The 13,804-nt window shown below is 36.1% G+C and overlaps 1 protein-coding gene across 2 annotated transcripts; it reads left to right on the top strand.

Annotated features, from left to right (window-relative positions):
- Positions 1 to 5,758: 5,758 nt before the first annotated feature.
- LOC110912773 (glycerol-3-phosphate dehydrogenase [NAD(+)] 2, chloroplastic) lies at positions 5,759 to 12,862 on the top strand. 2 transcript variants are annotated; one of them, XM_022157577.2, is made up of 9 exons: positions 5,759 to 6,153; positions 8,222 to 8,358; positions 8,504 to 8,609; positions 9,899 to 10,100; positions 10,727 to 10,814; positions 10,920 to 11,067; positions 11,719 to 11,868; positions 11,952 to 12,101; positions 12,460 to 12,862. In XM_022157577.2, exons 1-9 carry the CDS (start codon positions 5,788 to 5,790, stop codon positions 12,472 to 12,474), a joined length of 1,362 nt encoding a protein of 453 aa, XP_022013269.1. In that variant the 5' UTR covers positions 5,759 to 5,787; the 3' UTR covers positions 12,475 to 12,862. The 2 variants fall into 2 exon arrangements, with proteins under 2 accessions (XP_022013269.1, XP_022013270.1); XM_022157578.2 differs by having other exon boundaries at positions 5,778 to 6,153; positions 8,229 to 8,358.
- Positions 12,863 to 13,804: the final 942 nt, after the last annotated feature.

Raw genomic sequence — 13,804 nt, 5'->3', positions numbered from 1 at the left:
TGACAAACTTTTCATATTTGTAGCCATTCGGAACAGTTTCCGTTTATTGTTTTTAATTCCGCCTTTTTCTAAGGATCCTAATACACCCTTCGCTATTGGGTGGTGTTGGTTAATAAATCGGCATAGCAAAATTGTTTATATGAATCAAGTAACCATCATAAATAATGTTTATGGTGGCCGATTATAAAAGACAAAAAAGATGTCTATTGCGCCCAGTGAGGGGCTTATTATCTGGCAAAATAAAACTATTCATCTTGTCCAATCTTGTATTCGGATTTGATTAACACTATTAGATCATGTGAGACTAACACATTTCATGTTTCGTGAAATGTAGGTTTACTTTTGAAGTGTCGGATGATGGTCAAGCCCAACGAAGAACCGAACACACGAGATCAAAGCTTCCGCGAATAGTTTCGTCGTCACGTTTCAAACGGCGAATTAAATTACAAAATGTTGGAACGTTTTATTTAGTGAAATGTTTTTTAACAAACTCGTATTTTTAAGTGTATGTTTAATATTATTACACTATAATTAATCGAAATTTATTGGATAAATGATTAAAATCGATTGTGGGTGTTACAGTTATGGTCACCGAACATCATAACATACCCTAAAACACCATAACACTTAAAACACTAACTAATAACCTTATTTTCTAACTACCAATTAAAATCCAACCAAGACACCCCCCCCCCATGACCGGTTCTAGACAAGGGCCCAACCCTTTGATTTCTTTAGATTATTTAATTAGATATGTTGCTTGATTTTGGATCATTTTAACCATGAGTTAATCTTGTGTTGGAAGAAAGTTTATAAAATCCTTTAGTCTTTAACACTTATCACTTCTCATCTTCAAGTTCACAAACAAACTCCTCCCTCCTTTCTACATAGCTCACTGTCTACACCCTCTTCCTTTCACCTTCATTTTTTAATCCAATTCCATATAATCTAAGGTGTAAGAAGCATAACTAAGAAGCTTGTTGTTCTCGGAAGTTGAAGGACCTTCTTCGTTTGCTATTAACCACCTCATTTCTACTCTTGATCTTCCCTAGCTTAAAAGCTAGTAGTAAGTCTCTTGAATCTTCATTTGCTTCATATTTAGAGTGGTTAATAGTTATTTTATGATGAGAATCTATGAACACTAAAGGATCATAAACAAAGTCTTGAATATAAAGTAACATGATGATGAAATAAGATGAAAACATGATGAAATGAAGTTGTTTGGTCATGTTGATGATTACTTGATGTTTATTTGGTGATTACTAGCAATATGATGTTTGATCATCATATGAAGCTTGTTAAGTTATGATTAAAAACATGACTTAACAAGTTAGAGGTGATTATGTGTACATAAAATAATCATCTTCTTGTTAGAGCATGAACTTGGGAATAAAAGTGATTTTCTTAGAAAATAATAAACCTATAGTAAACTTGTAAACTCAAGACTTATGTATGAGTTATTTTAGAAAACCAAGTTTAAAAGGCGGTTTTTGAAAAAGTATGATTCTTATATATACTTACACCATCTTTGAAATAAACTAAGTATATGGATGCTAGTGAAACATGAAAATATTGTAAATAGATATTTTTGTAAAATAAGTTCACTAGTTGTGAACATCTAAAAACCCCGAGAGTAAGATTTTAACAAAAATAAACACACTTTGGAGGGTAACTAAACCCACTAAGCACCCCACTAAGTTACTACGCGTTTTTACTAAAAACCAAGTTCATGTTATTATGTAAAGTGCATTGTTTTGCACTTGGCTAGTGTAATATCGTTTAGTAACTTGTTATTGATTGTTGAATGATTTTTGGAAAAGAAAATGATATGCTTATGAGCATGGACACCTCCATTTACAAAGGAAACTCTGGCGAAATTTTCTAAAAATTCCAACACTTAGAAAATATTTTTCTAAACAAGCGTTACAAGTATATTTTATAACTTGTGTTTCGAATATAAACTTCGCCATAATTTTTGGTAACAAAATACAAAGTGTCGGAGGTTGGTTTTTGTAAATAAAAATGGGTAAATATATATTTAGAATATATATCTTATATTAGAACACTTGTGTGGATACTTGCTTATTTTTGTGAGATAGTTATATTATTTTAGGGTAAAATAATGTAACTTAACAATATAACTTGACATTTGAACTGTGTGGTATGTGATAGAAGTAATGAGTAGATAAACCGTACGTAGGATACGTGTTATGCATGAGAAACTGATTGTTATCTGTACCTTATTAGGACGTGCTTGATTTCCTGATTTATTTGAGTAATTAATCTAACTGAGCAAACCGAGGTGAGTTCGCACACTTTCTAAGGCATGGGATTCCCGGTGGTTGGGAATGGGTTAAAGAATTAAAACGAAACCTACATATCCTCCTTGGGTAGGATATGTACCGCCATCCTCCATAGGGAGGATCCCAATATTAATCTTGCGTATTCTCCTTGGGTATAATACGTGCGTTCGTCCTCCTTGGGTAGGACAACAACCTTAAAACCTACTAGACAAAACTCTATCATTAAGTCCCTCATTTTATATCGACTTAATCGCCGAGGCCAATGGCGAGCGGGTCATTAGTTAATAACGCTATTAGGTTTAACAAACCTCACACCGTGCCAGTCGGACGGGCGTGTACTAATGGACTATGGCAAACTGTAAGTGATGATAGACACTGATGTAGGGCACAACTTATTTTCGTTAGTAGTTGATATGGTAACGGTCTAGTGGTTCACATGGGGAAGCCCCCACTGATCATGGATATGGTTTGGGTAATAAAGAAGGAACTGGTTAATCATACTTTCAACTATGGGGTAACCCCCACGACAATTAAGCCAACGAAAGACAAACCATGTTTTCGAAAACTAACTTAAAACTAAACAACCAACCGTGAACTCACTCAACTTTGTTGTTGACTCGTTGTTACATGCCTTACAGGTCGTTAGAAGCTTATGGAGTTTGCACGAGGAGGAAGTCGTTGTGCAATATGGGTTGTTATGTCCCGTGCTAAACATTTAATCCTTATGAACTTATTAAACCTACATTTTGGACTTTAAACTTATGAATTATGGATCTTATGTTTTGGACTTATGATTTATGCTTTCGCGGTTAACTTAAAGTAGGTTACTTTCTTTTGGTCACCAATTGTATTGTGGTTGGTTTATTTACTTAATTACGTTGTTCAATATGATTGGTGGCTCGGTCCTGGTCATGTCACGCCTCCAAGCGGTGATACTCCGCATGGTGGATTTTGGGGGTGTGACAACTCACTGAAAAACGCCAAAAAAAAAAAATCAAAGATGGCTAATATGCTTTCTTGGATATTCATAATTGTTCTTCGTGAAGTTTCACTGAATGAATTATTATCAGAAGGGAGTAACTCAGAAAGATTTTGCTGCATGAGATGGACAAAAATTCAAGAAAAAGATAGTGATGCCAGTCATATGGCATTTTGTATTTTTTGTTCTTGAAGAAAGTTTGGATGACGAGAAAAGATCAATGACAATGAAGAGTGGGTTGATTATAAAGATGAAGATCAAGATAAAGAAAAAGCGAAAACCCACTCACACGACATAGATCTATGTCCCCAAACATTCACAAAAAAAGGCAGATCAATAGACGAGCAGGCAAAAAAATCAAACCAATGGGTTTGTTAAGTTTTACATAAAACGCCATATATTTGGTGACAGTTCTAGTACTATTAAAGAAGAGAGAGACTTATGACAGTGAAGATTGGGAAGAGAGATCCGATTAGGATTTTTAATTTATTTTCTTCGCTTGTATTTTTTTCCTGTGGTTTAAATATAATATAACAATAGTAAAACGCCAAGATAACACAAACGCCAAAATGTTTATAAAAAATAATAGAACAATGGGCCATCTTGTTTAAAACGCCTTGGAAAACGCCATTCAAATAGATAATGGCATACGATTTGAATAAACGTCGTAAACCCCATAAACGCCAAAATGTTAATACAACGAAACCATTAAACGCCATTAAATACTGAATTTGGTTAACGCCAAAAATCTTAAAAACCAACAATATTGGGAAAAGCGGAACTGGAAAAACAGAAGATGAAAGGACAAAAAAGCCCCTCCGCCCTTTTCTAAGCGGCGTGACACGTGTTGGGCCAGGAAGCGTTCTCACCATTCTCACACTTTTGAGCGTTTTCTCCTGATCCCGTCTCTTACAAGTTTTGTCCTTTACGTTTACATCAAATTGCAGGCGCTATTCGTTTGGCCAAAAGTTTACAGGCGGTGTCATTAACCTTTCAAAATTTTGCACGTTTTGTCATTTAGGCCAAACCTGGTTAGATATCTCAGTTAAAAACTGTCATGTGCAATGCACATGAGGGTAAAATGGCAATTTCCTTCTCAACCATTACACTTTCCCTTCTTCTTCAATGATTTAAACATTGCCATTCAGATTTTGGAACCACAATCTGCAAGTTTTGATTTTGATTTAATCGATTCGTTAATTCCAAAACAATTTCTTCACTACAGTAACCGCTAAACAACAATAAACCCTTCTTTTTTTATATCGATTAAATTCAAATAACAATTCAACTCAGCAACTAGTAACCTGTAGACTATGATCTAAACTTCGATTATCATATCACAATCTAATATCTTTCTTCTCCAATCTATACGAACTCTTAACCCTTCACTTAACAACAACTACTCTTCTTCGAAAAAACTGCAATTATTTTTTTATATCACAATCTAAATTCTTTTTTTGGAAATTGAAGAATTAGAAGAAACAAATGAATAAGAAGAAGAATTGAAAACCATGCAAGATCCCATAGATCTCGATTCTCACTCAAAAAAACCAGATTTCACATCGAATTTCTCGTCAGTATCGTGAAACAAAGTCTGAGATTGCCGATTACGGGTTCGGTAGAAGATCTTGTGATATTGACCCGGTGTTTTCACTAGATGTCGGTCGGATCTCGTATGAAGTAATCCCCGGTGGTTCGATCCAGACCCGAGAGTATTACACCGATTCTTCATCCAAAAGACGAAAAAGCCTCGATAGATCGAGCTCGATTAGGAAAATGGCGGCTGCGGTGGTGGCGGAGATGGATGAAACAAAGACGATGGCTACTCCGGTTTCGAATGCGAAAGTATCCCCGACGACTATTGCTTACAGCTATGGTAATTTAGGGATGAGGTTTCCGAGCATTGGGGGTGAGAGGGAGTTAGCAAGAGATTCGATTGCGAGTTCGTTGATTGATGATTGCTCGGAAACATTTGAGTTAGGTTTGAGGGATAGTGTTGGAGACAAGAAGGAAGGGAAAATGTATGGGTTGAGAGGGAAATTACCATTTTACCCTCATTGCACATGACAGTTTTTAACTGAGATTTCTAATTAGGTTTGGCCTAAAGGACAAAACATACAAGATTTTGAAAGGTTAAGGACACCCTTGTAAACTTTTGGCCAAAAGGACAGCGTCTGCAATTTGATGTAAATATAAAGGACAAAACTTGTAATTTACTCTTATTATTATTTAAATCGAATAGACATTGGGCTCACTAAACCTAATGTCAATTGGCAAATTTCTAAACGATAAAAAAAATGTTTGTAAATGGACGTATGTTGGAGTTTTTTAGGGTATTGTATACTATTAAAAACAATTTTGATGGACTAAGTGTGTAACTTTATATTACTCGAGGGACTAAACTTTCATTTGACTAGGGTCGTTCCTGATGGGTCCCACCAGAAACTCCACCCTGAAAACGTGGGGTTTATAACCTCCCGAAAACAAAGCTCGAAGGGGATAACAATGGCGTCCTCCGTCTTCGAACAACCGCCATCATCAACCTCTTTCTTCTCCAACAATTCAATCTCTAAAACTCAACGGCTTCTTCATACTAATTTCTCTCCGACACCAAAAACTGGACGAACAATTCTTCTTCTGCAGTGTTCTACGTCCAAAACAAGCTCTATAGTGTGTGCTGCAGCAATTGATCCACCGCCTCCGCCGGATCAGAACCGGTTGCCGTCGACGGACGCTGACGTGGCGCTGGAAGTTGCTAGCGCCACCAGAGACCGCCGGAAGATTGTTCGAGTTGCGTGGGAGAAGCTCGTCCGGTGGTCACGATCGTTAAGGTCTAGGGCTAAAACTGACGTTCTAGAACGTACAAATAAGGTGATAATTTTAATATGATATTGTAGGTAGATCATAGAATAGATGAACTGGTTAATATTTTTTTATGATTATTGAAACGTTTTAGTTGAGTAGATACATTATTGAAGATAGAAATGAAGAAATGATGCTTATACGTAGCTTAATTAGGTTCTAAATTATAGGTTTTCTGTGTGGAGAAGCTTAATTTAGTTGATTAGAGGTGAAAGCTTATGTTTCAGTTCTGGAATTTCGATTTGAGGAGAACTAAGTCTTTTAAAAACTACGTCCATAGATCTCGGGTCATAAGTCATAACATTACTATGCATGACCCTTTGAACTCGACTAAGTAGGTCCACGGCCTCTGACGCCAGAAAACCAAAAGTATCAAAAGCAAACGGGATAAACACGTGCTGGTTGTCAAGGCACGCTTTCTCGTGTTTGGTCACTTTGAGGAGATTAAGATGTATTATGTATACAGTTTGTCATGACAGTTCTTATGTTTGTTGTATGATTTTGTAGGTAGATGAGTATGAGTTGATTGATAATATGTTGAATGATTTTAGTATTAGAACGCATTGCAGTTAGAAATGAAGAAGTGATGGTTATGCGTAGGTGAATTAGGTTAATTTGTTTGATTAAACGTGAAAGCTTATGTTTCAGTTCTGGAATTTAGATTTGATATCAGTTTTTTGCAGGAATAATATTGTATATGGGGGGTCGAAAACGTATATACCCAAAAATTTCTATACGAAAACTACATACTCTCCACTACTGAGCAAAAAGTTCGGGGGGTCGGTCACCCCCTCCGGCCCCTTTAAAAGCTTCGCCCATGATGCACACCTGATTGCCTTCAAGATATGATAGTTATATGATTAGTCTGATACAGTTTGTAAGGACAGTTTTATGTGTGTGTGCCTGCATGTGAATGAGAGATAAGGTATAGATGGATGACGGTCCCAATTACAACTTATGTGATATCAAAGTTTGGGTCACCTTTTCCAATGAGTTGTTTCATCTCAGTTTTTGAATGATTTGATATTGATATATTTAGACTGTATGTTCCGCTTGTTCTTTTGCTATACTGGCTTCTCTTTCGTTGTCTAATAATTAATTTCAATTAAGAAAGGTCTCGTAACGTTCACATGGCTGTGTTTACGTTATGGTGAAGAGTTGACTTGAAAATGTAATGAGGTGTTAGTTGATATTGGAGCTAAGGCTTTTTTTGATAAAATTGAATGGATAGGTTCTAATAGGATCTCTATATTAAATAGAGGATCTTTTTGGAGTCGGTGTTGAACGAAAAATAGATGTTAAATAGGGTATCTGAATGATAGAAAATCACCATTTTAACCCTCAATCGTCTAGAAATTGTGGTTTAAAACTGATACAGAGGAATCGCACTCCGATGAGAAATCAGTTATCATCTTAAATAGCCATGATCACTAATTTCACAAGAGAAAAAGAAATCAACTAGTGTGTGGTTCTATGATATAGTGTATCTCATATTCAAATTATTGTGACCGCTTTTATGAGCATTTAACCTGAAGCATGAGCATGCATTCTTTTACTTGAGTGCGTATCAGATCGTTCTTACTATGGTATTATGGTAAGCAGGGTAGGGATCCTGTACATTAATCCAGAAGTGTGAGAGGTGTATTATAACACTATATATAACACCATATAAACACCGTATAACACTATGTAACACCATATAACACCATATAACACTATGTAACACTATATAACAATATATAACACTATATAACAATATATAACACTATACATCTATCATAGACATGCTATCAGACAAAATATAGTGTTATACTTGTTATATAGTGTTACATAGTATTATATGGTGTTATATGGTGTTACATAGTGTTGCCCGGTGTTTATATGGTGTTATATAGTGTTATATATAGTGTTATAATACACTTCTCACACTTCTGGATTAATGTACAGGATCCTCTATCATGGTAAGCATACTACTAATATTTTAATCAGTTTCAGAACCTTTTTAGCAATTCATTCTCATAACTAGTTTAAACCGTTTTCACATTCGTCCGATACGCAATTTATAAATGGCCTTTAGGTGGTAGTTCTAGGCGGTGGATCTTTCGGAACAGCAATGGCTTCCCATGTTGCAGGTAGAAAGGAGCAAATGGAAGTTAATATGCTTGTACGCGATCCTCAAATTTGTCAATCTATTAACGAGAACCATTGTAACCGGTAAGATATTAGATATGCGTTAAATTACATGCTCGTCTTAAGATAAATTATTTTAGTAACTTCTGATACGCTACCTAATGTATATAAATGGTTTTAGGTTAATTTATATCAATATTGCTTAAAACTTTGATTTTATTGTATGCAGTAAATATTTTCCAAACCACAAGCTACCGCAAAATGTCATTGCAACAATGGACGCGAAAGCTGCTTTCACCGGCGCCGACTTTTGTCTCCATGCTGTACCCGTACAGGTTTTTAACTTGTCATCAACCGTCTTTCAGTCAATTGGACAAATATATGCATTAGGTTTTCACTGATTGTATATATACTGCTTTTATAGCGATGTTTGTTGCTCTCTTATTTGATTCAGTCTGAGGTCGGGGAGATTGACCTTTCGAGTTTCATAACCTTATTGACTTTTTTTCTATTTTTATCGTTAATAGCATGTCGACACTTTAATTTATCAAAATAGAGTAAAATGCCAATTTGGTCCCTGAGGTTTAGGCCGTTTGGTCAGTTCTGCGACTTTTAAAAATCGTGCCATTTTCATCCGGCTCGTTAACTCCATCCATTTTTCTCTTTTAAGTCAGAGGTATTTTCATCTTTTTTGCAAACTTAAAGGGCAATTGGGTCTTTTTCACTTTATGTAAAAAGACCGAATACCCCTAAAAAAGACCGAATTGCCCTTAAAAATGACGGAAATACCCCTAACTTAACAGAGAAAATGGATGGAGTTAACGAGCCGGATGAAAATGACAAGATTTCAAATCTTTTGGATCCAGACGCGGAAAAACAAACATCTTGACGAAAGTCGCAAAACTGGCCGAACCTCAGGGACCAAAATAGCATTTTACTCATCAAAATATATCTGAATTATTCTAGTGCATAATTTCCGTAAATCATCTTTATGTTTTTCTAAAGAGCTTAAAAGAGTATGTGATGCCCTTTATTGATTCTAATACTTGGTTTGTCGAATTGTCTGTAGTTGGATATTTTGAAAATACTCGTCTCAACAGTTTCAATTACATGCCCTTTATGTTTTTATATCGTACAATCATAACGTATTATACGCGACCCGACTAACTCGAATTTATATCGTCAAGGCAAAAACTCTCGAGGGGGTCAAAGTGGCATTTACAAAGTTCATAAATAGTTAAGTAGTTACAAATTGCATTTCCTAAACTTAAAGGGCTAAGAAAGGGTAAAGATAAAATTTGATAAAGTTTTGGGGTAAGAAGGAAACTATAACAAAGTTGGGGCTGAAAAGGAAACTACCACAAAGTTGGGGTGTCAAAAGCAAAGTATTTGTAAAATGGAGTAGAAGTTTAGGGACTAAATTTGCCATTTTATGAAACTTTGAAGGTACCAAAGTAAAGGGGCTAAAATTGTAACATCGTGAAAGTATGGGGGAGGGGAGGCAAAGCCGGTGGGGTTTCCACCGACTTTGTCTTTTAAGAGTATTAGTAATAGTAATATCAAATCGCATGAATATTTCCTTCGCATAAATATTTTTTCTGAAAAAAAAATATTTATGTTGCAGTTCAGTTGTTCGTTTCTGGAGGGTGTTGCAGAGTATGTAGAGCCAGGACTTCCATTTATATCCCTTAGTAAAGGGTTAGAGCTAAACACATTGAGAATGATGTCTCAGATAATTCCACAAACGCTAAAAAACTCTCGACAACCGTATGTTGCGCTCTCTGGGCCTTCTTTTGCACTCGAGTTGATGAACAAGTTGCCTACAGGTAAGTTGCAAGTAGGGGTGCAAACGAGCCGAGCCCGAGCTCGGCCAGGCTCGAGCTCGAGCTCGATTAACTTATGAGAGCTCGGGCTCGAGCTCGGCTCAATTCGAGCTTTGTTTTCAAAGCTCGAGCTCGGCTCGTTTGTATTTTATCAAGCTCAAGCTCGGCTCAGGCTCGACTCGTTTATTATCTATTAATTAGTATATTAAATAAAAATAATATAAATAATAGACTTTTTAGGCTTGCGAGCTCGATAAGTAAAGCTCGGGCTCGGGCTCGGGCTCGTTTACTAAATAAGCTTATTTTTAGGTTTGAGGTCGGCTTGTAAACAAGTTTAAATAAGCTCGGCTCGACTCGGCTCGTTTACACTAAGGCTCGATATGGCTCAACGAGCCTAACGAGCTTCACATGCGAGGCTCGAGCTCGGGCTCGATAAACAAACGAGCTTTGTTTTGAGGCTCAAGCTCGTCTCGGGCTCGATAAGGCTCGGCTCGTTTCAAGCTTTTTATCGAGCCGATCTCGAGTAGCTCGCGAGCCGCTCGGCTCGTTTGCACCCCTAGTTGCAAGGAAAATCAATGCATTTGATCCATTTTCCTTATTTATCCATGTCTGATTTTGTGTATTTACAGCAATGGTGGTCGCGTCGAAAGACAAAAAGTTGGCGAAAGCAGTTCAGCAACTTCTTGCTTCTAAAAACTTGAGAATCAGCACAACGAGGTGGATATTAAAGTTAATGTTTTTTAAATCTTTTAATCCTCTTTCTCTGTTATGTTTGTGTAGTACAATAATCATCACAGAAATCGAATGTAACATATGGTACAGTGATGTTACAGGAGTGGAGATTGCTGGTGCGCTGAAGAATGTACTTGCAATTGCAGCCGGGATCGTTGAAGGTTTGGATCTTGGTAATAATTCTATGGCAGCTCTTGTCGCGCAAGGTTGTTCTGAGATACGATGGTTATCAACAAAGGTGTGTGTGGAACTGTGGATTCGTACATGCATTGTCGTGGACTGGTCAAAACGGGTCAACTTTTACTTTTTGTCCCAACATTTTCAAATTCTTTATACAAACAATTAGTGTGTCAGATATGGTAACAAAAAATATTTTATTTAAAACTAATTCGTTTCTTTGAATACATTATTAAAGGAGTGAAGTACACGGATGGTCCTTGTGGTTAACCAAAATTTTGGAATTAGTCCCTAGGTTTTCAAAAGTACACGAATGGTCCCTGTAGTTTGCACTTTGTAACGTATTTAGTCCCCAACGTTTAGTGACTAAATGCGTTACAAAGTGCATACGACAAGGACCATCCATGTACTTTTGGCAAAAGTTGGGGACTAAATGCGTTACAAAGGGCAAACCGCAAGGACCATCCGTGTACTTTACTTTTATTAATATTACACTTTCGGGCAACTTACAAGTTTCAACCCGTGTGACCTGTTCCATTTTTAGCCATTTCTTTTAACCTGTTAGAGATAAAACATCACCCGAATCGAGCCATCATAAGTAAATGGGTCAAATCTGCCACATCAACACGTCTTCATTTCTTGTTACACCATTTAACGAGACCTCAACGCGAACAAGCTTTAATTAACGGTATAAATTATTTACATGACGAAGATGGGTGCCAAGTCAACAACAATATCTGGTTTATCTGGGACGGGGGACATAATGCTTACATGCTTTGTTAGCCTCTCGAGAAATAGAACAGTTGGTGTCCGATTAGGTTCTGGGGAAACACTTGATGATATACTCTCATCCATGAACCAGGTCACTCACTATCTAACCCTTGATCCAGAACTCAAAATACATATATATAGTTATTATTTAACACTTGTGTAGATTATTTTTAGGTGGCTGAAGGTGTATCAACTGCCGGAGCTGTGATTGCATTGGCACAAAAATACAATGTTAAAATGCCGGTTCTAACAGCAGTTGCAAAGATTATAGATAATGAGCTAACCCCGCAAAAGGCTGTTCTTGAGTTAATGAATCTGCCGCAGGTATATGTTTATTTGCAATAATAATATTATCTAGAGTAAATTACGTTTTTGGCCCATGTGGTTATATCACTTTTACTATATTAGCCCAAAATAAGAATTTTTAACATATCTGCCCCCATGGTCTCTATAACTAAACCATTTTGGCCCCCATGATCTCTAGACTTAGGGGCCAAAATGGTTAGTTATAGAGACCATGGGGGCAGATATGTTAAAAATTCTTATTTTGGGCTAATATAGTAAAAGTGATATAACCATAGGGGCCAAAAACGTAAGTTACTCTATTATCTATGAATAAGTCAATTTAGGAGTCTCATGTATCTTGTCAGGTCTAATTTTGTTTTCAATCTGTTGATTTTAGGTTGAAGAAGTGTAAATAAACAATGCGAATTCTTTATCGTTTCCCCGGTTAGCACAAATGAAACGTCCAGTTGACGTAAGAACAAAGATGGAAAAGTAAGTAAAAAAATCAGACTATTTTTCTCAGAATTAAAATTCTGAAATACAACACACAATTTGACAAGATACCATTTTTCTTGAAAAATTTTATACATACTTTTTTTTTCTTAGTTAGGGTTAAAAAGGTCATTTTGGTCTATTTAGTCTCCAAATTGAAGTCAAATAGGTGCAAAAGCGCCAGCATTGTGTGAGATATTCTTAGCATGTTGGCTTACATTGTATTCCTTTTTATATTGTTATTGTTTTTTGATGACTATTGTTAGTGGTTACAAGTAGCGATGTTCACCCGTTCGGGTTTTAGATTTCTCAGTTTGGTTTTGGTTTTGATTATAAACCGAAAAAAGTAAATTATAATAGGATTTATCGTTTACAATAATCAAATTCAATGTTTAAAATGGGTAACAAACCAAGATCAAATAAACTAATCAAAGTCAAAATAGGTAACGAACCAAGAATTTTCGAAAATTGTGATTTTTCTTCAAGAAACCGGTTAAAGATGTAAGATTGTGGGCTAAAGTTTGATGTGTTGTGAAAATAGGGAAATCCATAGTCCACTATTTATGTATTTGATTTACTCGGTTTATACCGAATTGAATTCTTAAAGCACCAAACCAAATAACTAATTAGGTTTAGTTGTAAAACCAAACTGGAAAGTACTTCGGTTTGGTTTTAATTGTTTAGTTTTCGGTTTAGTTGGCTTGCAGTCGATGTTTGAACACTCCTGGTTGCAACATAGATATGCATCATCCATCACCGAGCTTGTTTAGTTGATTGTAAAAGTAACTAGTCGACTATATTTGATTTGAAATCTGACATTGTTCATGACGTCGTTTAATTGAATAAATTGGTGATAAATAGATCGGATATCTGAGAATGTTGATTTGGTGCTGATCGTGTCATTAGTGAGGATGATGTCTTTTAGTCTAGTAAATCAGTTTAGGTTTTCAAGTTTTTGTTTTTGCAACAAAATATTGTCAGCTCGGACTAATGCAGTTCTAGACTGGAATCGAACTAATTTTTGAACTGAAATCTTACACCAAACTGTTAAACGTTATATATTTTGTATAGAACAGACACTTTACGGACACATCAACTGACTAACTCGTTAAAGACTGGAATCGAACAAATTTTTTAACTGAAATATTACGCCAAACTGTTACATGTTATATATTTTGCAAAGAGCAGACACGTAACTATCAACTGATGTAAAGAACACCTATGACACTAAACGATGAAGGAATGATAAA

Source organism: Helianthus annuus, chromosome 15 (assembly GCF_002127325.2).
Source record: "Helianthus annuus cultivar XRQ/B chromosome 15, HanXRQr2.0-SUNRISE, whole genome shotgun sequence".
In the NCBI taxonomy this organism is placed as follows: domain Eukaryota; kingdom Viridiplantae; phylum Streptophyta; class Magnoliopsida; order Asterales; family Asteraceae; genus Helianthus; species Helianthus annuus.
This window is presented reverse-complemented; position numbering and strand designations above follow the sequence as displayed.